This window comes from Mytilus californianus, unplaced genomic scaffold (assembly GCF_021869535.1).
Source record: "Mytilus californianus isolate M0D057914Y unplaced genomic scaffold, xbMytCali1.0.p SCAF_9, whole genome shotgun sequence".
Classification (NCBI taxonomy): domain Eukaryota; kingdom Metazoa; phylum Mollusca; class Bivalvia; order Mytilida; family Mytilidae; genus Mytilus; species Mytilus californianus.
This window is the reverse complement of record NW_026262745.1, coordinates 81212739-81239512: the sequence shown is the minus strand read 5'-3', so window position 1 is coordinate 81239512 and position 26774 is coordinate 81212739. Positions and strand designations below refer to the sequence as shown.

The 26774-nt window shown below is 34.4% G+C and overlaps 1 protein-coding gene and 1 long non-coding RNA gene across 3 annotated transcripts in view; one reads left to right on the top strand and one right to left on the bottom strand.

Annotated features, from left to right (window-relative positions):
• Positions 1–26774, bottom strand: part of LOC127716465 (protein furry homolog) — a 631222-nt gene that overhangs the window by 384352 nt on the left and 220096 nt on the right. For both annotated transcript variants that reach the window (XM_052222678.1, XM_052222679.1), the window contains exons 26-28: positions 10546–10715; positions 6014–6125; positions 3914–4073 (exon numbers count right to left, since the gene is read on the bottom strand). In XM_052222678.1, the coding sequence (XP_052078638.1) occupies positions 3914–4073; positions 6014–6125; positions 10546–10715 (442 nt within the window). The remainder of the gene's footprint in view (positions 1–3913; positions 4074–6013; positions 6126–10545; positions 10716–26774) is intronic.
• LOC127716526 (uncharacterized) overlaps positions 1–26774 on the top strand; it is a 331247-nt gene that overhangs the window by 299305 nt on the left and 5168 nt on the right. The gene's annotated exons all lie outside the window — the stretch shown is intronic.

Sequence of the window (26774 nt, the reverse complement as noted above, 5' to 3'; positions counted from 1 at the left end):
GAGGGAATTACCCCCAAAATCAATCCCAGCCTTCCCTTTGTGGTATGGTACCTTGCAGTACAATTTCAGAGAGATCCATACACTTGAACACAAGTTATTGTCTGGAAACTAGAAAAATGCTTATTTTTGGCCCCTTTTTGGCCCCTTATTCCTAAACGTTTTGGGCAATTACCCCCAAACTCAATTCCAGCTTTCCCTTTGTGATATGGAACCTTGTAGTACAATTTCAGAAAGATCAATACACTTACACACAAGTTATTGTCATGAAACTAGAAGAATGCTTGTTTTTTGCCCCTTTTTTTGCCCCTAATTCCTAAAATTTTAAGACAATTACCCCCAAAATCAATCCCAGCATTCCCTTTGTGATATGGAACCTTGTGGTACAATGTCAGAGAGATCCATACACTAACACACAAGTTTTGTCTGGAAGTTACAAAAAAGCTTATTTTTGGCCCCTTTTTGGCCCCTAATTCCTTAACTGTTGGTATTATAACCCCCAAAATCAATCCCAACCTTCCTTTTTGTGGTATTGAACCTTACGGTAAAATTTCATAGAGATCCATTCACTTAAACTAAAGTTAGAGTGCGAAAACCAATGTGTCTTCGGACAATGACGACGACATCGACGCCGGCACCATCGACGACGACATCAACGTCATACCAATATACGACTGCAAAAATTTTTGGCAGTCGTATAAAAATTATGAAAAAAAAATCCCCCGAAAAAATTTTTTTTGGAAAAAATTTGAAACTTTGAAAAATCTTAAAGAAAAGAAGTATGAACCTCCCCCCCAAAAAAATTGAACAATCATCCTGCCCACCAAATTTTTTTTGAAATTTTGAAGATTATTTTTTTTAGGAAAAATGTACAATTTCAGAGAGTTCCATTAACTTTAACACAAGTTATTGTCTGGAAACTAGAAAAATGTTTGTTTTTGGCCCCTTTTTTGCCCCTAATTTCTAAACGTTTGAGGCAATTACCCCTCAAACTCAATCCCAGACTTCCCTTTGGTGTATGGAACCTTGTAGTACAATTTCAGAGAGATCCATACACTTAAACACAAGTTATTGTCCTGAAACTAGAAAAAATGCTTGTTTTTTTGCCCCTTTATGGCCCCTAATTCCTAAAATTTTGAGGGAATTACCCCCAAAATCAATCCCAGCCTTCCCTTTGTGATATGAAACCTTGTGGTACAATTTCAGAGAGATCCATACACTTACACACAATCCCAACCTTTCTTTTGTGGTATTGAATCTTCTGGTAAAATTTCATAGAGATCCATTCACTTAAACTAAAGTTTTTGTCCGGAAACCAAATGTGTCTTTGGACGACGACCACATGATAGCAATATACGAACGCAAATTTTTTGCGGTCATATAAAAATGGTAAAAATCGTCATTAAAGGGAAATGACTCCAATAAGGAGCAAACTGACGATTTTTGCCATGAGATTTATTTGAAGATCTTATCTTGCTGATCATTTTTGCAATATAAAGTTTATGTCTATCTATCATTGTTTTCAAGATAATAGGCAAAAAGGAAAAAAAAATGTATAATTTGTCATTTCAAGGCAATAACTCCTGCAAGAATTTGATTGACAGTTTTGATGTAAATAAACAGAAGGTCTCATCATTCTTAAGATTTTTGCCTCGTCAGATTTTCTCTACCTATAGTGATTTTTAAGATAATGGACAAAACTTACATTTTACCCCTATGTTCTACTTTAAGCCATGTTGGCCATGTTGGTAGGTAGGCAGGGTCATCAGTCATTTTTTTAAACTAAATACCCCAATGATGACTGGTCAAGTTTGGTTAGATTTGGAACAGTAGTTTCAGAGGAGATGATCTTCTTAAAATTAAATGGACGACAGACCAAGACGGACCATGACAACAGACGAGGGACCCCAAGTGGTAGCAAAAGCTCAAACTAGCCATTTTGGCCAGGTAAGCTAATAAACAGCTGTGCCATGAGCGCATGATATGCCCGTCGCATTTTCAAAGAATAAAGTTCAATCACTTCTCAATGTCATATCAGAAATTTATGAAAATCGATAGGGAGCTTTTGTCAATAGATTTAAACAATTCACCAAAGTTTCATGAGAACTGCTGAAAGCATTTTTGAGGTATTGTCCGAAAACTGGAAAATCCCCCCTTCTTTAATGAATAAAACACCATAACTCGGAAACGTAAAATCTAAAATTTATAAAATTCGAAAGGGAGCTAACATCAATAGATATAAACAATTCACCAAAGTTTCATGAGAACTGCTAAACGCATTTTGGAGTTATTGTCCGAAAACTGTAAACTGCCCCTTTTTTTTAATGAATAAAACCCCATAACTCAGAAACGTAAAATCTAAAATTTATGAAAAAGGAAAGGGAGCTCATGTCACTAGATATAAACAATTCACCAAAATTTCTTGCAAATTGGTGAAAGCATTTTGGAGTTATTGTCCGAAAACTGGAAAATCCCCCTTTTTTTAATGAATAAAACCTCATAACTCGGAAACATAAAATCTGAAATTTATAAAAAACAAAAGGGAGCTCACGTCAATAGATATAAACAATTCACCAAAGTTTTATGCAAATTGGTTAAAGCGTTTTTTAGTTAATGTCCGACATGTTGATGACGGACGGACAACGGTATACCATAATACGTCCCGTAAACGGGCGTATAAAAATAAGGTGATGAGACAACTATCCACCAGAGACCAAAGTATAAAGATGTAATTCTCTATCAGGTTCAATGGAAACCTATGTGACATCAGTTACCAAATTCATCTTGCACCAATTAAAATTTTAAACTTTGTAAAGGATCTCCCCATTATGAGTTACAAGTTTCAAAGGAAGAATAAATTTGAAATTCATAAATTAGAATCAATAATTGCCTCTACAGATAAATTACTTTTAGTCTCTGAGAAACTAACCTTATTATGATGCTTAGCATTGATAAATGAATCATGAAATGAGATAGAGCATACACATCTTAGAAAGATTAAATGTAACATATATAATTAACTACTCATATTGCCATAAAAAACCTACTAATACAGTTATCAAACCATGAAAATGAGTTAAGGACAAAAAACATTTATAGGTAAGAGATTGCTGTCCCTTGCAGTGCATCTTCGTTTACTCCCCAATTTTTTTGGGGTTCATGTTGCTCAATGTTTAGTTTTCTATGTAATGACAGTACTGGTAGTTTGTCTTTTCCTCCTTTTTTTTGTAACCATGGTGTTGTCTGTCTTTCTTTGCTGTATGGGTTTGGAATGCATCCTTGATATCTTTGTATTTTTTCAAACAATAAGAAATCTGTTTGCAAGATATGGATTATCCAGCTCATTTACCCTTTGAAATCTGAAGATGAGATGGTTGTTGGTGGTATATGTGGCCAATATTTTTGGTAATTCCTGTTATCCGTTTAATGTACTTTGAATTTATTATTATTCGTGGGATGCCAATTTTCATGGATTTCATGATATAAGCGAACCACAAATCTAAAATGTTCAACAAAGTACAAACTTTCTATACGCTAATATCCAAACCGGAAAAATCAAATATCCATGAAAAAACAATTTTTCCTCAATCCATGAAAATAAATGGTCCACCGTATACTTTATAAACAAAATGTTTACACTGTGATTCATCCCTTACCTGATCACCATCTCTATTCCTCACATTATGTCATTTTTGCAGTCAATACAAAAATCAATTTATGCAAACTTCTTCTTAGTTAAAGCAGATTTAACATTATCATGTGTTAATTAAATCATATAATTAATTTAATGAAAATGTAAATGTAAAAATACCCTCTAAAGATTTAGTGTTACATGCCCCTCAATTAGTGTCACACTTGATATAACATTATAGTGTGTTTATAATCCATCAAACAATAAATCAATTGGTGTACCTACCCTGTCGTCATGGGAACTAAGTAACATATCCAACCACTGATAGATATACCCATCATCATTGAGGCCATTAGTGTCAAATACAGGACCACAGCATAGAACAGCAGACATGGCTCTAACAGCTGATAGTTCTAATTCTGTACAACTTTCGTCTTTAGCAGGCCTAGAAAACAATCAAATGTGAAAAATATATCAAATAAAAAACCTACATAAAGATCAGAGATAGGTGATTATAACTGACACAACACTTGTCATCATAAAGATCAGAAATAAAAAAATTATCAATGCTGATTTTTTAACTTGTCAGAGACATTGCTGATATAAATTTCATAAAAATCTGTCAAGAAACATAGGCATGATAGTACTTACAAGACCCTACAGGTGGTTGTTCTGCATTTCTATGTCCCCTGCACTACTTTGCAGCAGAGAATTAATGATAAACTACCTGGTTTTTACTCACATTGCCAGACAGGGGTGTAGATTATACAGTGCTACAAGCAATAGGGCACTTTAAGTTGAAATATTATTTGAAATTTTAGAATCATTTAAATTATTTGTCTAATTATAAAAAAAATCTAGTGTTTACTGAAAAATATCAAAATGTAATGCTTCAGTACAAATTTCTTCTTTCTTCTAGAAACATTAAAAAAAATGTGGATAGTGTCCACATGTGGACACAGATGATGCCCCCACTTGCATATCATATAGTTATAAAGGGACATAACTGAGGAACAGTAAAAGTGACGCTACCCAAATTTGAACTTGATCTGAGTTTTGTGTGTAAGTCTCATAACATTTGGTTGAGGCTAACTTAAGTAGAGAACAGAAACTAAAAATTCAGCAATTTTTCTATTTATAAAGGGGCATAACTCAATAATGGTTAAAGTGACACTACCCAAATTCAACTTGATCTGTGTTTTATCAGTGGAAGTCAAAATTAAACATTGCATTGTATAAAGCATTGATTGTAGTTGATTCAACTATAATCATGGACAAAGGAAGATAACTCCAATTTTAAAAATAACTTGATATTTAGAAGAAAATAAAAATTTTGCAATTTTTTCCATTTATAAAGGGGCATAACTCTAGAATGGTTAAAGTGACGCCACCAAAATTCAAACTTGATCTGTGTTTTATGGTAATAAGCATTGTGTATATGTTTCATAACATTTGGTTGAGGCAAACTTAAGTAAGAGAACAGAAACTAAAAATTTTACAATTTTTCCATTTATAAAGGGGCATAACTCTAGAACGGTTAAAGTGACACCACCAAAATTCAAACTTGATCTGTGTTTTGTGGTAATAAGCCTTGTGTATAAGTTTCATAACATTTGGTTGAGGCAAACTTAAGTTACAGAACGGAAACTAAAAATTTTGAAATTTTTCCATTTATAAAGGGGCATAACTCTAGAACGGTTAAAGTGACGCCACCAAAATTCAAACTTGATCTGTGTTTTGTGGTAATAAGCATTGTGTATAAGTTTCATAACATTTGGTTGAGGCAAACTCAAGTTAGAGAATGGAAACCAATTTTGGGACGTACAGACGGACGTACGTACGTAAGTACAGACGGACAAGGGTAAAACTTAATGCCCCCACCGCTACGGCGGGGGCATAAATATCTTCCAATCTGCCTAACAATGTATAAAGACAGGAAGGTAATCCCTTATTTTTTTAGATTTGGTGTTTCATACTGCTGATAATGTTTTCTTTTAGCTAAAAGACCTTTAATTATTATAAAATGTTGAATATATAAAACATTATTTTCCATATATACAGCACTATTTTACTTTATGAGTTGTATTCATATGCAATATCTATAAATACTGGATTTCTGAATACTGGCACAGCCAAAAAAAGATTATCCATAAATTTACATTATCCCCTAAATATGAGGAAACTTCCAACTCCAATTAGCAAAGATATGGAACAGACTGTATCACATATCTCAGATTTTTTTCTTGGGACTTAAAGGTAAACTTACCGCCTATCTATAGTATCCCCAATAGTATGGCTGAACTTCCCACTCCAATTAGCAAAGAGATGGAACAGACTGTATCACATATCTCAGATTTTTTTCTTGGGACTTAAAGGTAAACTTACCGCCTATCTATAGTATCCCCAATAGTATGGCTGAACTTCCCACTCCAATTAGCAAAGAGATGGAACAGACTGTATCTCAAATCTCTGGTTAGTAAACTTCTCTTGTATTCCACTAAAATTAAAATGAGGTATATTTATCCCCTCAAACAGGTTGTGATGGACTGGTGTTTAACATCAAGTAGCAAATATTATCATACATATCAGATATGATTATGAATCCTACTTTGTATTAGACTGACTCACTCAGTGGATTTTCAATATTTTAATATTATTCAGTGGTTGTCATAAGTTGCTGTATAAAAAACTTGTTTTTTTTTCATTTATTGTATTGTCAATCTACTTTATTTGGACTTTAGTGGAATGTTAACTAATTGGCAATCATACCACATCTCCTTATTTTTTATATTTCGGTAGGTAACAGTTAGCAGGAAAACATGTTTCTCTACTTGGACACATTATTCTGATACAATGCCTACCAGTCTTTGCTTCTACTATTAAATAATGTTTGCTTAGTGGAGTAGCAGTAAAAGTTCAAGATTTGGTTTCACCCAGCCAGGGATAGAAACCCACGACCTCCAGCACTTAAGGTAAAAGGCTACCATGATACCACTAAGATGGTTCCAACATGATGTGATCAAGTTATTTAATATGGCTACCATGAGACCACTAAGATGGTTCCAACATGATGTGATCAAGGCATTTAATAAGGCTACATGAGACCACTAAGATTCAAGTCGTTTGATATGGCTATCATGATACCACTAAGAGGGTTCCAACATGATGTGATCAAGTGATTTAATATGGCTACCATGATACCACTAAGAGTCAAGTCATTTAATATGGCTACCATGAGACCACTAAGAGTCAAGTCATTTAATATGGCTAACATGATACCACTAAGAGACAAGTCATTTAATATGGCTAACATGATACCACTAAGAGTCAAGTCATTTAATATGGCTACCATAATACCACTAAGACGGTTCCATCTGTGATCAAGTCATTTAATATGGCTACCATGATACCACTAAGCGGGTTCCAACATGATGTGATCAAGTCATTTAATATGACTACCATGATACCACTAAAAGTCAAGTCATTTAATATGGCTACCATGATACCACTAAGAGTCAAGTCATTTAATATGGCTACCATGATACCACTAAGAGTCAGGTCATTTAATATGGCTACCATGATAACACTAAGAGTCAAGTCATTTAATATGGCTACCATGATACCACTAAGAGTCAAGTCATTTAATACGGCTACCATGATACCACTAAGAGGGTTCAAACATGATGTGATCAAGTCATTTAATATGGCTACCATAATACCACTAAGAGGGTTCCAATATGATGTGATCAAGTCATTTAAATTTAATATGGCTACCATGATACCACTAAGAGTCAAGTCATTTAATATGGCTACCATGATACCACTAAGAGGGTTCAAACATGATGTGATCAAGTCATTTAATATGGCTACCATAATACCACTAAGAGGGTTCCAATATGATGTGATCAAGTCATTTAAATTTAATATGGCTACCATGATACCACTAAGAGGGTTCAAACATGATGTGATCAAGTCATTTGATATGCCTACTATGATACCACTAAGAGTCAAGTAATTTGATATGCCTACTATGATACCACTAAGAGTCCAGTCATTTAATATGGCTACCATAATACCACTAAGAGGGTTCCAACATGATGTGATCAAGTTATTTAATATGGGTACCATGATACCACTACTGAAGATGGTTCCAACATAATGTGATCAAGTCATTTAATATGGCTACCATGATACCAATAAGATGATTACGGGTACAACATGATGTGATCAAGTCATTCAATAAAGTTGGTCACCAGGTACAAAAAGGGTAAATTTTGACAATTTTATGTCCTGTTTCTTGACCTGGAAGACCGAGGGATGCTGATAGATGTGTCTCACTGTAGTCTGCATGTAGAGTGGACTCCAGTGAACACACTGACCCCAAAAGTACAGAGTTTGTAGTGAACCTGATCTAAGTATGGTAGTCTAAAGATGGTAATTTCCACCAAAAATACAGAACTTTTCCAATTTTTCCCGATTTTTGGCTTCACCTGGACCTGCAACCTTAGCGTATTACCATAATAAACACAAACAGTAGTTATATGCCTGGGATTTGGCACAATTTTTTGAAGTTTTAGGCCTCTGTACTGTGTGTCCCAGACACTGAAGGAAAGCCTACCCCGCCAGAAAAACCAGTTTTATCAGATTTCAATTTACGAGGTTAGTATTTGGGTTCAAACTGCACCTTAAACCTGAGAAACATGACAATACATAGCCTTAGGTTGAGGGAATATGCACAAATGCATGAAATACATAACATAAAGTTGACCTCTAAAAGTATGGAGAGCCATTGGAGCCAAAAAACTTATTTTGGGTGGAGGCTGTAATGTTACGGCCCCTGCATGGTAAGGGTTAAGTAATAAAGACAACAAGCATTCTGTGAGTATTGCATGGCAATACATAGTCCCCTACCGGTTAAAAATTCATTGTAATGGAGCAAACCTACCACTAAATTCTTCAAACAATTTACTAAAGAAAAGGAAAAAAATCCAAAATGTCATTTATCTTAATACAATGTCTTTTACAAATCTTTAAAAAAAAAAAATGAGTTATTTCCCTTTGAACAGAAATCTAGTAATTAATAAGTATTTCATCAAAAATTTAATTCTAGGGAAAGTTAAAAAATGAGTTAATTCCCTTGGAATAGAAATCTAGTAATTAATAAGTATTTCATCAAAAATTTAATTCTAGGGAAAGGGCTTTAACTGAACAAGGAGAAAAGCTAAAATCGTGAAAATCGAACTTGACCTGTAACTTGTCATGATAAAACACTACACCAAATATCAAATCAATATCTTCAAGCATGAAGAAAAAAAGTCTGGAAAACTGTTTTGCCGGACTGACGGATGGACAGACGGACAGATGGACAGACAGACGGACAGAGTGCAAACCTAAAGTCCCCTTCGACTTCGTTGGTAGGGGACTAATAATCACACCCTTTCCTTTAAATTCTTTGAAATGTGTCTTACTTTCCAATAAAAGTGACTTAAATGCATAAAGAAGTCTTTCATGGTTATCATCTATTTACAAATTTTATGTCCTGGTAAGCATATTATCAGAAATCCCATTGCACTTTTGCAGAACTTGTGGTTAATTTTGGTAAAACTGTCTATTTGTATTTGTTCGTTCAGTTTATGCTTTTAGTTTAATTTCAAACACAAATGTAAATGATTAAAAATCTGAGCGGGGGAGTTATTGAAGGACAACAAGATACATGCAAACAATTGCTTGTTCAACAAGGATAGCAAATAGTCCCTTGTGAGCGTGGGTCCTTATGAAGTGAGTATAAAATAACAAGATATATAAGCAAAAGATGTGGATGGAACATAACAATACAAACACAAGTAAAACATAAAAGAGTTTGATGTGTTCTGTAGTTTTTTTATAGGCCTTCACCAACTTTGTGAGCGTTTCAGACCTAATCCCTAAGGTGGCGTGTTGGATTTGACCATTGGAGCCACACAATATCCAATCGACAGAATAGATTCTGTGTTTTATAAAACCAATCATATTCTACCCCACCTTATTTGATGGAAATAGTCTGATGAGAATCTGTATAAATAATTCCGTGTATAACGTAATTGGAATTCTGCATTTTATATATATAAAATAAAAATTCTGTATATACATAATTAAAATTCTGTATATGCGTAATTAAAATTCTGTATGAAAAATTATTCTGTAATTGCGCATGTACAGATTTGTTAAGTAATAATTCCGTATATACGGAATTCAAAGTCTTTACATACGGAAATAGTTCTGTATATACGTTTTTTTTAATTCTGCAATTACATAAACGATTTCCGTAAATACGAAAAAGGCGAAAAAATAAATAAATGAATAATATACTTCTATACACAAATTTAAATTACCCATATACAGAATTCGGATTACAGTATATATATATATATATATATATATATAGAATTCAATATAAACATAATTCTATATACCTATTTAATATATACAGAATAATTTCTGTACATCTGTAAATACATATACGTTATGATACAGACAGACATATTTGTTTTACCCTGATACCACGCAATAAGTATTTCTTAGCGTCAGATTGATGGGTTGTTGGATTGGTGGGTTGTCAGACCAATAGGCTGTCAGAAAAATGGGCTGTCGGAACAATGGGGGTTAGAATAATGAGCTGTCGGAATAATGGTGTGTAACCAAATAATAAGCCAGATAATTACATGTCATAGATATGTGTTCGTGTTTTACGTATAGCTAGTGCTTATTGTCAAATTTGGTAACAATCCGGTAATTTTGGATTTTAAACTAATAAAAAATTTCATAATAAAAAAACTCACAGGTTATCTTACATGAGGCCTCTGTGAACAAGTTATCTTACAGGTTATATCTGTAAACTGGTTATTTTACAAGAGGCCTCTATAAACAGGTTATCTTACTTGGAGTATTAGATATAAGCTGTCTAATGAATCTGCTGAAATGAAGACGAATGTCCTGCAATACTGGGAGATCCTTGTCACTCTCACTCTCTAAATACTGACGAGCTCCATCAATGTACTCTACAAATGTCTTGTTTAGTGAATTCTCTCCCTTCTCAATCACAGAATCACTGAATAAATAAAATCAATGTTATACATCTGATGAAAAATACATTAAACATTAGTTAAAACATCTGGGCCTTTAGAAGTAATAGCTTTATGATGTAGGTTTTTACAAAATTTACTTCTGGATACTATCTTATGATCATAAATAAGCTTCTGTCCAAGTTTGGTAGAAATCCAGTATAGTTTAAGAAAGTTATTAAAATTTTCAAAAACTTTAACCACAGAGTGAATATTTGTGGACGCCGCCTACGACGACGGAATGTAGGATCGCTATGTCTCGCTTTTGCAACAAAATTCGCAGGCTCGACAAAAACCTAATAAATTCATGAAAACGGCATGATTAAACAAACAGCAAGGGCAGCAAAATAAATGTTTAAAAGGGCAAAGGACATCAAGAACAAGAGGCTCCTCATTTGCTCACCTATCAAAAATTGAAATAATAGGCATCAATTCAAAAGATAGTAAACAAGAGGCTGTCAGAGTGACAGCAATCCGGATTTTCCTGCAGAGGTCGAACCCTGAACAGTTGAGCAAGTATGGACACTACATTTAAGCTTGAAACAGCTCTGAATTTGGATTGTGATTGAATATTTGACACAGCATAGATTTGTGACACAAAATGAATGTGGTCAAAGAATTGAAATATTTGAAATTGGACATTTACATACCTATTATGGTCCAATATCCAAAATCTAAGTACATATTAGAATCAGCTTATCAAAGAACCACAAGAATTCAATTTTTGATGAAATCAGACAAAAGTTTAATCTAGGACCCTTTGGACCTCAATGTGGACCAATTTGATTAAGGAGCCCACAATCCAAAATCTCTCAATACATGGTTAGATTCAGAATTTCAAAGAACCCCATAAATTCAATTTTTGTTGAATCAAACAAAGTTTAATTTTGGACCCTGATTTGGACCAACTTGAAAACTGGGCCAAAAAATCTAATATTTAAATACAGGTTTAGATTCAGCATTTGAAAGAACCCTATATATATTTAATTTATGTTGAAATGAAACATAGGTTACTTTTATCCATAATATTTTCTGTGCAAAGGGAAATAACTCAAACTGGATAAATAGTTCTCTAAAATAAGATATGATGCAATTTTTCAAATTATAATCAATAATATAATAACAACAACCAGTGATGACTAAGTTCTCTAAAATTAGATATGAATTAACACTCAACCATTGTTAGAATCAGCATATCAAAGAACCAAAGAATTAAATTTTTGATGAAATCAAACAAAAGTTTAATTTAGGACCCTTTGGACCTCAATGTGGTATTATCTTATTAATAATAAAAAGAAATGCAGGTTTAGATTAAGCATTTCAAAGAACCCTATATATATTCAATTTATGTTGAAATCAAACACAGTTTAATTTTGGACCCCGATTTGGACCAACTTGAAAACTGGGCCCAAAATCAGAAATCTAAATATATGTTTATTAATAGACAATATAAACTTAGTTTTTAAAGGAGTTCTCTTCATCAAAAAAAAAAATATAGCATTCAGAAAATTAGTTTTTACAGAATAACAAACAAACTTGCCACAAAATTCTTCAAACAATTTACCAAAGAAAAGAAGAGAAAAAAATCCAAAATTTTATTTATCCTTAATACAATGTCTTTTCAAAATCTATAAAAATTATCAGTAACAAGAAATAATTTACGAAGTCTCCCAAACAAAGCTCCAATAATTTGTCATTCCCATGGTCGCCTGACATTGGGCAAAGTCCAGTACAAATTGGTTTGTGATATGCATAAGTGATGCCTATGGATTGACCCTGTATGTCATTCAAATCTTCTTGAAATTACAAACAGGAATATATATGGTTTAGGGGTGGAGATCTCGACCATTTACAAGTTCTCAAAAGGGGGGGGGGAGTGTTGGTCCCAAGGGGACTTGCCCTTTATTTCATATGATTTGTTTTTTTGTCCCATACAAGAATATATATGGTTTAGGGGTGGGGATCTCTACCGTTTACAAGTTCTTAAAGGACTTCCCCTATATTTCATTTGATTTGTTTCACTGTCCCATACAAGAATATATATGGTTTAGGGGTGGGGATCTCGACCGTTTACAAGTTTTCAAACAGGAGGGGGTGGGGGTGACCCAAGGGGACTTGCCTTATATTTCATTTGATTTGTTTTATTGTCCCATACAAGAACATATATGGTTTCAGGGTGGGGATCTTAACCATTTACAAGTTTTTCAAAAAAAAGGGGGATGGGGTTACCCCAGGGGACTTCCCCTCATTTTCATTTGATTTGTTTTATTGTCCTATTCAAGAATATATATGGTTTAGGGGTGGGGATCTCTACCGTTTACAAGTTCTTAAAGGACTTCCCCTATATTTCATTTGATTTGTTTCACTGTCCCATACAAGAATATATATGGTTTAGGGGTGGGGATCTCGACCATTTACAAGTTTTCAAACAGGAGGGGGTGGGGGTGACCCAAGGGGACTTGCCTTATATTTCATTTGATTTGTTTTATTGTCCCATACAAGAACATATATGGTTTCGGGGTGGGGATCTTAACCGTTTACAAGTTTTTCAAAAAAAAGGGGGGTGGGGTTACCCCAGGGGACTTCCCCTCATTTTCATTTGATTTGTTTTATTGTCCTATTCAAGAATATATATGGTTAAGGGGAGGGGATCTCAACTGTTTACAAGTTATCAAAAAGGAGGGGGGGTGGGGGTTACCCCCATGGACTTCCCCTATATTTCATTTGATTTGTTTTATTGTCCCATACAAGAATATATATGGTTTCGGGGTGGGGATCTTGACCGTTTACAAGTTATCAAAAAGAAGGGGGGTGGGGGTGACCCCCCGGGACTTCTCCCTATATTTCATTTGATTTGTGTTATTGTCCCATACAAGAATATATACAGTTTAGGGATGGAGATCTTGATCGTTTACAAGTTCTTAAACAGGAGGGGGTGGGGGTGACCCCAGGGGACTCGCCTTTTATCTTACTTGATTAGTTTTATTGTCCCATACAAGAATGGTTTCAGGGTGGGGATCTTGACCGTTTACAAGTTTTCAAAAAGAAGGGGGGTGGGGGTGAACCCGAAGACTCCCCCAATATTTCGTTTGATTTGTTTTCTTGTCCCATACAAGAATATATATGGTTTAGGGGTGGGGATCTCGACCGTCTACAAGATAAAAGCACATTCTCAAATTGAAGGGGGGTGGGGGTAAGAATATTTATGGTTGAGGGAGACTTAATTATCTACAAAATGTCTAATAATGAACAGTAAATTTCAAACTTCATTTATACAGTCATACTAGTAAATTTCAAACCTTATTTATACAGTCCTACAGATCTTATCAGGAAACAGAAAATTTTCAAATAAATCTGTCACTCCAATGATTATCATATGCTAAGATATAACCCAGATTCTAATTAATAATTAATAATGTAATTAACTTCAAAATGTCTAATAGTATAGCTTATAATCATCACCACTGAGGAAATAGAAAATTTTCAAATAAATCTGTCACTCCAATTTTTTTTTTGTGAGATAAGACATTATGCTTAGTCATAATATGATAACAAGAGAGAAAAATATTTAAAAATACCAATTTTGGATATTAAAAATGGCAATAACTCAAAAAGGAGAAATACTAAAATTTTGAAAATTGAACTAGACCTTCATTAAGTCCCAGGAAACAACATATTTAAATTTGAAAAAAATTTGTTAAAGCGTTTTCATGTTATTGTGGAGACTCTGTTTGGCAGCCGCCCATCCGACCGCCCGCCCGCCCTACATCCCCAATTAATAACCGATATTTCCTTCGAAAATCCGGTTAAAATTGTCTTTTAAGGGCATTTGTTACTTTAAGGGGTCAGCCCATGGTTTCTGTCATATTTGCATTCCTATAGCTCTTGTATACAGATTATTTTTGTTGTTAACAGTTTCTACCTATCTGTTAAGACTATTATATTTTTTAAAGATTAGAGGCATATACTTGAAAATTAGTAAAAAATAAAAGAAGTTTGTCCATGGGACAAAGATGCCCAACTTGTAGTGTGAAAATGGCAAATTCAGCAATTTATTCATTCATAAAGTACATAACTCGAGAACAGTGAAAGCGACTCCACCCAAATTCATTTTTGATCTGTATTTGATGGTAATAACCATTGTGTATAAGTTTCATAACATTTGGTTTATGCAATCTAAAGTAAGAGAACAGAAACCAATTTTGGACGGACGTACAGAGGGACAAGGGTAAACCTTACTCCCCCCTTCGCCTAGCAGCAAGATATATAATCAATTTATCTGTATGTTGTATTTTTAGCCATGGCAGTCATATTTGTTGACTCCCCTGGTAACGGCCGTATGATGCCTGAATGCATCACCTGGTAACAGCCGTGTGATGCCTCAAGCCATTATGGAAAATAAAAAATGTACTGCCTACTTTCAGTTTGAATATGAGATCAATTACGTAAAGCTGTAAAGCATCCGTTACCATAGTATGTTAACAGGATTCAGATTTTTATATATATAATGTACAAATTTTGACAATAAAAGTCATAGTTATGTCATTTCTTCGCATTTTCGATTTGCATTTTTGTGCAGCCATTTTTTTAAACTTGTCATACATGTGCAGTCAACATGGTTGCTTTAAAAATTGAAAATTCATTACCGTTCACCGTAACACACGAAATCTTTAAACCATTTACATACCCCAAGTTGCAATCTGTACTTGACAGTGTTTAATAAAAAGATAAGCCAGTAATTTCTGTCTTTTTCCGTTTCACCTTTGCATGTTTTTGATTTACACTCTGTTGACGATCGGAAGTTTATGGTTTTTCGCCGACATATAAATTTCCCATAACCTTCAGGTCATCTCCCAAATTAGCTAATCCATATTTTTGTGCAGCCAATCAAAATTTTCTAGGCTAAAAGGCGGCCCCATAGTAAAACTGAAATAAACCATGTAGTATTGTCGTCCGTGTGAAAGTTTCAAAATGTCTGAATCTTCAGATGAAGAGTTTGAAAGATTTCCTCAAAACAAAGTTGATGCTTTTGCACAGTGCTACAATCAGAGGCTCGAATAAATTGGAATAGGTGAATTACATGCAATTGAAAGTGAAAATGAATTTTCTGATGATGACCCCTCTAATGATGAGGTTGGTGACACTGCAGTTGAAGCTGATGGGTGTCATGATGATTTTAACTATTATGAAAGGGGTTTACCACATTTGTTTCTACTACGTAGGAATACAGGTCCTACAACAGTATTAGAGCCAAATAAAGAGCCTGTTGATTTTTTCTCATTGTTGTTTACCCGTGAAATCTTGAAATTCATCATACAGGAGACAGACAGATATACTAACATAGCTAATAAACAAATTTTGGAGCATCCTGATGAAAATAAATCTGCATGTGTTAAAATTACGCCAACTTAACTGAAGAAATGAGAGCATTTCTTGGTTTATGTTTCCTGATGGGTATCAAAGTAAAACCAGATATCAAATCTTACTGGACCACAGATGTTATCCTTGAGACCCCTTACTTTGGTAAAGTCATGAAAAGGGATCTCTTCATGCAAATCATGAGGTACATTCATTTCTCCAACAGTGAGCAAGCCCCACAGCCAGGTGAACCCAATTATACAGCTTTATACAAAATTGAAATGTTAATGAATATGTTTACTGATTAAATGGTTAATCAGTACATTCCTAAAAGGCAATTATCAGTTGATGAGGTGATGGTTCCCTTCAAAGGACGATTGTCTTTTAAACATTAGATGCCAGCCAAGCCTACCAAATGGGGCATTAAAATGTGAACAATAGCTGAAGCTGACACAGGGTATGTTTCATTCTGTCAGGTGTACAGTGGAAGGATAAATGGGACAGATAATGGTCTGGCAAACCATGTAGTTAAAACATGCATAGAAAAGGCTAATGTCACAGGACAAGGGTACCATGTTTATATGGACAACTACTTCACTTCTCCAACATTATTTACAGACTTATTTCAAAAATATAACACTGGGGCATGTGGTAAAGTAAGACTGAATATGAGAGAGCTTCCAAAAGATATAACGAGGAAAAGCCCTGACGGTGTAAATGTTCGTGGGGACATGCAGTTCAGACAGAAGGATGTAATAGCTGCTGTTGTATGGAAGGACAAAAAAAATGTTAACTTAATTTCTAACATACATGACTTTTCCGTTGGGGCAGTGCAGAGGAATGTGCAGCAACAACAAAAGATACCATGTCCACAGATGATCTGTGATTACACACAGTACATGGGTGGGGTTGATAGGGCAGACCAGTACATACAATACTATGTTTTTCAACATAAAACCTTGAAATGGCCAAAAAGGATTTTCTTTACCATGATAGAAATGTTGAAATTTAATGCCTTCAGGCTTTTTTTGCTCTCTCCTCATTATCAACCAGGACCTGTTAAGAGACAGATAACCTTTCTTGATTTCAAAGGCAGTACCCGGACGGATAGGAGGATACACAGGGGGTCAGTTCATAAGGGATGTCCATCACCTGTTCCAGTTGAAGACCGTCTAACACAGAGACACTTGCCTGGTTCCTTTGGAAATAAAAGTCGGTGCCATGTCTGTCCCATGAGGGTCAAAAATAATCAGCAAGACACTCGTAGACAAACAAGATATGGCTGCCTAGACTGTGGAAAACATCTCTGTCTCAGAGATTGTTTTACTGTGTTCCATTCTGTTAAAAATACTGTTAGAAAAAATCTACAATTTGATGTTGTTTGTTGGAAACATTTTTTGATTTATTGACTTTACCGTTTCAATTTGTGAACTTATTCATTTAAAAGCTTTGAACAAAACTAAAGAATAACTGTGGATAAGGACAAAGTAGTATTCATACCAAATGTAGGAAAATGACCTTCCAGAATGGAAAACTAAAAAAAAGTTAGAAGACAAGTAACAAAAATTTTAATTTGTAATTTTTTTGTTTGTTAAATAACCTTATAACAATTTCTAAAACATTTCATTCCCTTAAGCAGTAATTTTTTTTTATTCATCTATTTATTCATTTAATTTTTGGATGTATTTTTTTTTAAATTGCTATTAGGATGCATGCCTGTTACTCTGTTTGAAATTTTCCTCTATTTGCCAGTAAGGTAAATTACTATGACAAAGAGACAGCAACGTATAAAAGAGTTGTCATCCGCCAATTCCAGTTGAGTTGTCTCTCTTTTATTGTTGTTGACATGAACTCAGCATTGGAAATGATGGATTTCCCTCGCTGCCACTTCTCAAATTGTAGGTTGTTTATCAGTTTTCCAATCAGCATTGGTGTTGTCATTGACATTTAATGTTATTCTTTGTAAAAAAACAAAATATCGAACGTAAGTTTAAAACAAGAAAACGGGAACAGTAAAAAGAAACTCGTCCCTTCTCTGTCATTGATTTTGTAAACATGCAGTAAAAAAAAATCCATCCGTCTAAAAGCTAAAATGTTACGATTGCTTCCTTTTCTAATGGCTCAAACCACATCACAAATAGTATACGACTTTACCTCAAAATATTTTCACGAAAATCGATGACAAATAGCCATGATAGCTGTATGAAGGCACTTGTTAAATTAATTCCAGCCACAAAACCACTCGTGCTAAAAAATCTGGCTATACAAACGCGCTAAAAAAAATTCCATACTAAAAGTGTTAAGGGCTATAACTTCTATAAGAAGTTGTCTGACAGTTTTGATGTAAATGGACAGCAGGTAGATCTCAACATTCTGAACATTTCTGCCTCGTCAGAATTTCTCTATTCATAGCAGTTTTCAAGATAATAGACAAAACTTGCATTTTAGCCTTATTTTCTATTTTTAGCAATGTCGGCCATCTTGGTTGAAAGGTGGGTTATCGGACACATTGTTGAAACTAGATACACCAATAATGATTGTGGTCAAGTTTGGTTAAATTTGGCCCAGTTGTTTCAAGGGAAAATTCTGATTTTTGACTTATCATCTTATTATGTTCATTAAAACATAAAAAAACACATTCACCAAGTTTTATCTAGATATGAACACTAATAAAGAAGAAAATTGGAAATTATTAATTTCATTTATTGGAATTTACCAGTCTATTGTGACGTACTTTTAAACTGTGGCATGCCAGAAGTGGAATTAACATCCATGACTGTTTTCAAAATTCAAACTTGATCTGTGTTTTGTGGTAATAAGCATTGTGTATAAGTTTCATAACATTTGGTTGAGGCAAACTTAAGTTAGAGAACGGAAACTAAAAATTTTGCAATTTTTCCATTTATAAAGGGGCATAACTCTAGAACAGTTAAAGTGACGCCACCAAAATTCAAACTTGATCTGTGTTTTGTGGTAATAAGCATTGTGTATAAGTTTCATAACATTTGGTTGAGGCAAACTCAAGTTAGAGAACGGAAACCAATTTTGGGACGAACGGACTTACGGACGTACAGACGGACAAGGGTAAAATTTAATGCCCCACCGCTAGGGCGGGGGCATAAAAAATTAAACGAACAGCCGTGCAACTTTTTAACTTTATAAATTCTAATGGTAAAGGCAGATATAAATTTTATGGATTTCTGTGTGCCTATAGTAATAAAAGTGAATCGTACAATAATATTTTTTTGTAAAACCTTTTTTAGATGGATATGTTGAACAAACATATATAACTGATAATGTGATGACAATGAATGTATGTTTTCAGACCTTTTAATCCAGTCTAGCAAACATTTCCCCGCTAGGACTGTGTAAATACCATAGCTGTCAACTGACCTGTATTCTGCGGGTTACACCCAAGAATTTCCCCCTTCACTCAGGATTTTTTAAATACCGGCCGAGTATTCAAATAACCCGGGATTTCAGACAATGACCTGTTTTCACCCGTATTTCTGACCGGTATTGTTTCCGGTATTTAGAAGTCAAATATACTTTCGGTTTTCTCAGCATTCTTCCTTTGAAAAGGTAAACAATTGAAATTAGAATTAAATTTGCTTATTTACCGTGGCAATGACAGCTATCAAAACATTACATTTGATTGAAAAGTAACAATATGAGGATTGTTTGTTAATTGTACCACAGAAAGTTGAAGCCAGTCAAGCTTGACATACAATTCTATGCCCTGATTAAAAGATTTGCCATTTGCAAATATCAAATATCCTGTAAAAATCATTTTAAAACAATTTGAACCTTTTAATACATTTCTGTTGGAGAGAATAATTTTGTTATCACTTAAATATAAAAGCTTTAAATCAAATCCATATGCTCTAGATATTACACTGAAAGGAAACACACTAACTTCTTTCTGTTTATCTTCCTCCTGTGTATAGGAGCACATTAGCTATAATTGATTAGCTGAGGTTTATGACATTCATTAATAAAAAGAAGTAAACTATTGTGAATAAAACAATAAAAGGCATTGCTTTAGAAAGATATTTAATTAATGATAAATATTTATATACTTATCAAATACAAAAGTGATTATTTTTAGGAAACTCAGTGGTACATGTATATGTTATAGTATATAAAAATAAAATGCTCCGCAGGGCGCAGCTTGATACGACCGCAGAGGTCGAACCCTGAACAGTTGGGGCAAGTATGGACACAACATTCAAGCTTGATACAGCTCTGAATTTGGATTGTGATTAAATATTTGACACAGCATAGGTTTCTGACACAGAATGAATGTGGTCTAAGAACTTAAAAATTTTAAATTGGACATTCACCTATTATGGTCCAATATCCCAAATCTAAATACATGGTTAGATTCAGCATATCAAAGAACCCCAAGAATTCAATTTTTGATGAAATCAAACAAAGTTTAATTTTGGACCCTTTTGACCTCAATGTGGACAAAGTTAATAACGGGGCCCAAAAATCAAAAATCTAAATACATGGTTAGATTCAGCATATCAAAGAACCCCATATATTCAATTTTTGTTGAAATCAAACAAAGTTTAATTTTGGACCCTGATTTGGACCAACTTGAAAACTGGGCCCATAATCAAAAATCTAAATACATGTTTAGATTCAGCATATCAAAGAACCCTAAAAATTCAATTTTTGTTAAAATCAAACTAAGTTTAATTTTGGACCCTTTGGACCTTAATGTAGACCAATTTGAAAACGGAACCAAAAATTAAGAATCTAAATACACGGTTAGATTCGGCATATCAAAGAACCCCAATAATTCAATTTTTGATGAAATCAAACAAAGTTAAATTTTGGACCCTTTGGACCTCAATGTGGATCAATTTAAAAACGGGGCCCAAAATCCAAAAACTTAATACACGATTAGATTCAGCATATTAAAGAACCCCAAGAATTCAAGAATAAAACCCCATTGAAATTGATCAAGAAATAAGCAATTTATACGAAGTATCTTCTTTTGCACAATACTGTGCAATTGAATATTTCTTGCTATTGCGCAATACTGTGCAATTGACAATTTCTTGCTATTGCGCAATATTGTGCTATTCCATTTTTCTTGCTATTGCGCAATACTGTGCAATTGAAGATTTCTTGCTATTGCGCAATACTGTGCAATTGAAGATTTCTTGCTATTGTGCAATACTGTGCAATTGAAAATTTCTTGCTATTGCACAATACTAATTATATAATAATTTACACATCCTGTTTGGTGTGTATCTCCTACCATATCATTATTATTTGCTTTTAAATATTAATCAGAAATAACCAACTACAAATGGAAAATTTTAAAAGAAAAAAAAGGAAAAAAAGAAAAAAAAAGAAAAAAAAAAAATCCCCCCCCCCCAAATTTTTTGAACCCCCTTATGATTCATCACCCCCAAACTCAATCCCAGCCTTCCCTTTGTGGTATGGTACCTTGCAGTACAATTTCAGAGAGATCCATACACTTGAACACAAGTTATTGTCTGGAAACTAGAAAAATGCTTATTTTTGGCCCCTTTTTGGCCCCCAATTCCTAAACGTTTCGGGCAATTACCCCCAAACTCAATTCGAACTTTCCCTTTGTGATATGGAACCTTGTAGTATAATTTCAGAAATATCCAAACACTTACACACAAGTTATTGTCATGAAACTAGAAAAATGCTTGTTTTTTGCCCCTTTTTTGGCCCCTAATTCCTAAAATTTTGAGGCAATTACCCCCAAAATCAATAACAGCCTTCCCTTTGTGATATGGAACCTTGTGGTACAATGTCAGAGAGATCCATACACTTACACACAAGTTATTGTCTGGAAGTTACAAAAATGCTTATTTTTGGCCCCTTTTTGGCCCCTAATTCCTTAACTGTTGGTACCATAACCCCCAAAATCAATCCCATCCTTCCTGTCGTGGTATTGAACCTCATGGTAAAATTTCATGGAGATTCATTCACTTAAACTAAAGTTAGAGTGCGAAAACCAATGTGTCTTCGGACGACGCCGGACGACGCCAGACGACGACAACGACGACGATGACGACGACGACGCCAACGTCATACCAATATACGACCAAATAAATTTTAATTTTTGCGGTCGTATAAAAAAACTCTTAATACTAAAATGGACCGAAAAAGTTCGTACGTGTTATGACCTTACATTTTCTTCTTCAATGCAGGTCATGACCTGCATTTTCAGTTTCAGAGGTTGACAGGTATTTAATACAATGTGTGTAGTTTACTCTGACAATACCTGGTGAAGGCGTGGTTAAATTCACGGTAATTAAAAGATAAGCATTCGATCTTCAATCAAGTGTATTTTAGCCTCCAGGGTTCACCGTTCAAGGTGTGAATAACATCTGGTAAAGATGATATGAGAGAACTGCGAGTTTGAGACACAAAAATTAAAGAAGAAATTAAATCATTTGGCATATTCTCAGTTTTAAATAAATTATGCCAGATGAATATTTTATTGTGATAATAAAATACTGAATTAATCTTAATTGAATAACTTTATAAATAACTAGAGGCTCCCAAGAGCCTGTGTCGCTCACCTGATTCTACTTTGGTTTTGGAAATCATGTAAAAATAGATTAGAATCATAACAGATACCCTAATAATGATTGAGTCCAAATTTGGTTTAATATTGGCCCCATAATTTAATCAAAAGCAGAAGACTTTTGTAAAATTTACAGAAATTACCAATAAATTCATTGAAATTGTAGAAAATGACTTTGTAAGAACAATGACAAATCAGCTACAAAGTAACAACACTTGGTCAGCACCTCAAAAGAAACATTCATACCATGTTTGGTTTCAATCCTTTAAGCAGTTTTCTAGAAGAAGACATTTGTATATATTTCCCATAGGGTCCTTTGTTATTTAAGCAGTTTTCTAGAAGAAGACATTTGTATATATTTCCCATAGGGTCCTTTGTTAAACTAAGTCCCCCGTTGGCAACCATCTTGGTTGATGGATTTTCTACAAAGTAACAACACTAGGTCAGCACCTCATAAGGAACATTCATGCCATGTTTGGTTTCATTCCATTCAGTAGTTCTTCAAAAGAAGACTTCTGAATGTATTTTACATAGGGTCCTTTGTTAAACTAAGTTTCCCGCTGGCAGCCATCTTGGATGATTGATTGGCTACAAAGTAACAACACTTGGCCAGCACCTCATTAGGAACATTCATGCCATGTTTGGTTTCATTCCATTCAGTTGTTCTCTAAAAGAAAACATTTGTATGTATTTCCCATAGGGTCCTTTGTTAAACTAAGTCCCTGCTGGTGGCCATCTTGGATGATTGATCGCCTACAAAGTTACAACACTTGGTCAGCACCTAATAAGGAATATTCATGCCATGTTTTATTTCATTCAATTCATTGGTTCTCTAAAAGAAGACATTTGTATGTATTGTCCATAGGGTCCTATGTTAAACTAAGTCCCCCGCATGCGGCCAAATGGATGATGGATCCGCTACAAAGATACAACACTTGGTCAGCACCTCATAAGGAACGTGTATGGCTTGTTTGGTTTCATTCCATTCAGTGGTTCTCCTAAAGAAGACATTAGTATACATGTATTGTCCATAGGGTCCTTTGTTAAATGAAGTCCCCCTCTGGCGGCCATATTGGATGATGGATTGGCTTCAAAGTAACATCATTTGGTCAGCACCTCATAAGGAACATTCAAGCCCTGTTTGGTTTCATTCCATTCAGTGGTTCTCTAAAAGAAGACATTTGAATGTATTGTCCATAGGGTCCTATGTTAAACAAAGTCCCCCGCTGGCAGCAATCTTGGTTGATGGATCGGCTACAAAGTAACAACACTTGGTCAACACCTCATAAGGAACATTCAAGCCATGTTTGGTTTCATTCCATTCAGTGGTTCTCTTAAAGAAGACATTTGAATGTATTGTCCATAGGGTCCTATGTTAAACAAAGTCCCCCGCTGGCAGCAATCTTGGATGATGGATCGGCTACAAAGTTACAACACTTGGTCAGCACCTCATAAGGAACATTCATGACATGTTTTATTTCATTCCATTCAGTGGTTCTCTAAAAGAAGACATTTGTATGTAATGTCCATAGGGTCCTATGTTAAACTAAGTCCCTCTCTGGTGGCCATCTTGGATGATGGATCGGCTTCAAAGTAACAACACTAGGTCAGCACCTCATAAGGAACATTCATGGCATGTTTGGTTTCATTCCATTTAGTGGTTCTCTTAAAGAAGACATTTGTATGTATTGTCTATAGCGTCCTTTGTTAAACTAAGTCCCCCTCTGGCGGCCATCTTGAATGATGGATTGGCTTCAAAGTAACAACATTTGGTCAGCGCCTCATAAGGAACATTCAAGCCATGTTTGGTTTCATTCCATTCAGTTGTTCTCTAAAAGAAGACATTTTTATATATTGTCTATAGGGTCCTGTGTTGAACGAAGTCCTCCGCTGGCGGCCATCTTGGATGATGGATCGGCTTCAAAGTAACAACACTTGGTCAGCACCTCATAAGGAACATTCATGCCATGTTTGGTTTCATTCCATTCAGTGGTTCTCTAAAAGAAGACATTTGTATGCATTGTCCATAGGGTCCTACGTTAAACGAAGTCCCCCGCTGGTGGCCATCTCGGATGATGGATCGGCTACAAAGTAACAACACTTGGTCAGCACCTCATAAGGAACATTCATGCCATGTTTGGTTTCATTCCATTCAGTGTTTCTCTAGAAGAAGTTCAAAATGTAAAAAGTTAAAGACTACGGACGATGATGGACGATGGACAACGGACGCCAAGTGATGAGAAAAGCTCACTTGGCCCTTCGGGCCAGGTGAGCTAAAAATGGCCCTAAATAAGGAGTGTATAAACTAAGAAATGTACTAAATGTGCTTAGAAAAATATCAATTGCATTTATATATGTGTTTAATTTACTTTATTTACGGAATTATTTCACTTGTATTAAAATTTGGCGATGTGTATTTAAAATGCCACCAGGTGAAAAAATCGAAAAAGTATCTAAATTGTAAAGTTTTCAACTGAAAAAATACAACAGTACAACGTGCATGATTTTCGGTATTTATTCTGTATAACTGTTCTTTTGATCTTTATCCGTGTGCATTTAAACCTGTAGGGTACACCGTTCCAGGTGTGAATGTCAATACGAATGAGTAATAAGACACAAGGGCAAGTATAATACACATATATAAACAAAAATAATTTAATATATAGAGGGGAGACAGGGTGGCAAATACATTGACTTCCGTGGAATATTTTATTATCTTTTGCGTATGCTCCATTGCAAATTTTGAAATAAATCATGAAATACTTTAACATGTATTTCACAAATTAAATATGTATAAAAAGGACAAAATAGCATTGAAATAATTAAGTACCTCCGAAGCGCTTTTCACTAACCCCACTGGGAACGCTCTTATCCATATATTTGAAAATCGCTGTGTAAAATAAAAAATATATTTTTTTTTTTTATATTGGTGTATTAGACCGACTTTTATGATGCATTCGAAATGACTTTCGCACCTAGAGCGGTTTCACCAGGAGTCTCAGTTAAAAAAACTCTTGTAAAGATCCAAATAATTACTTTTTTAACAGAATGTCGATAACCCGGTTTTTTCAATAATGGAATAAAGTATAAATACAAGCTTATTAGAAAGCTTATTAGATAATTAAGGTTTCCTTTATTGCTAAATGTTTAAAAAAACTATTCGTGATCAAAAGTTGTCAATTTTGCTCATGAATAACTTTTATTCACTTTATTGTATTAATATGAATTGGAGCGTATTTTTTCATAAGAAGATTTATATATGGTCCCTAAAATTGTCTGTTGTCTTTGTCGTGGCTAATAGCACATGAACAAAAGTAATACGTTTATATATATACACAGTGATTGTTTTCACTTTGACGTGCAATAAATAAAACGTGAAGCGCTAGATAAACGATAAAGGAAAGTGTGACGCTCTCTCAGTAACATGAAATAGACAGAAAATGGGTCATTGTTAGTTGATCTGCATAACACAGAATGATGGACTGTTAGATAAGTAAATATTTGAAGTAAGACAAACAGGAAAAATGTCATGAATGTAGCTGAATAAAAAGCCACAATTAACATTTGGAATAATTTTATCTGATGAACAAAAACAACTTTGTATTTTTATCAAAATATCTAACATTAAAAACAAAATTTATTTGTAAACAAGAATGTGTCCATAGTACACGAATGCCCCACTCGCACTATCATTTTCTATGTTCAGTGGACTGTGAAATTGGGGTCAAAACTCTAATTTGGCATTAAAATTAGAAAGATCATATCATAGGGAACATGTGTACTAAGTTTTAAGTTGATTGGACTTCAACTTCATCAAAAACTACCTTGACCAAAAACTTTAACCAAAAACTTTAACCTGAAGCGGGACAGACGGACGAACAGACGGACGAACGAACGAACGAACGGACGCACAGACCGAAAACATAATGCCCCTCTACTATCGTAGGTGGAGCATAAAAAAAACAATTTTGCATAATTGCTAAGAAAACAAGCTGTCAAATCAGCTCGTCAAATTGGCTTCATGGTGCCCACAACTATATGCCTCGTACAATTTAAATTTCATAAGTCTTCATTGAAAAATGGTAATTGACACTGAATTTCCAAAACT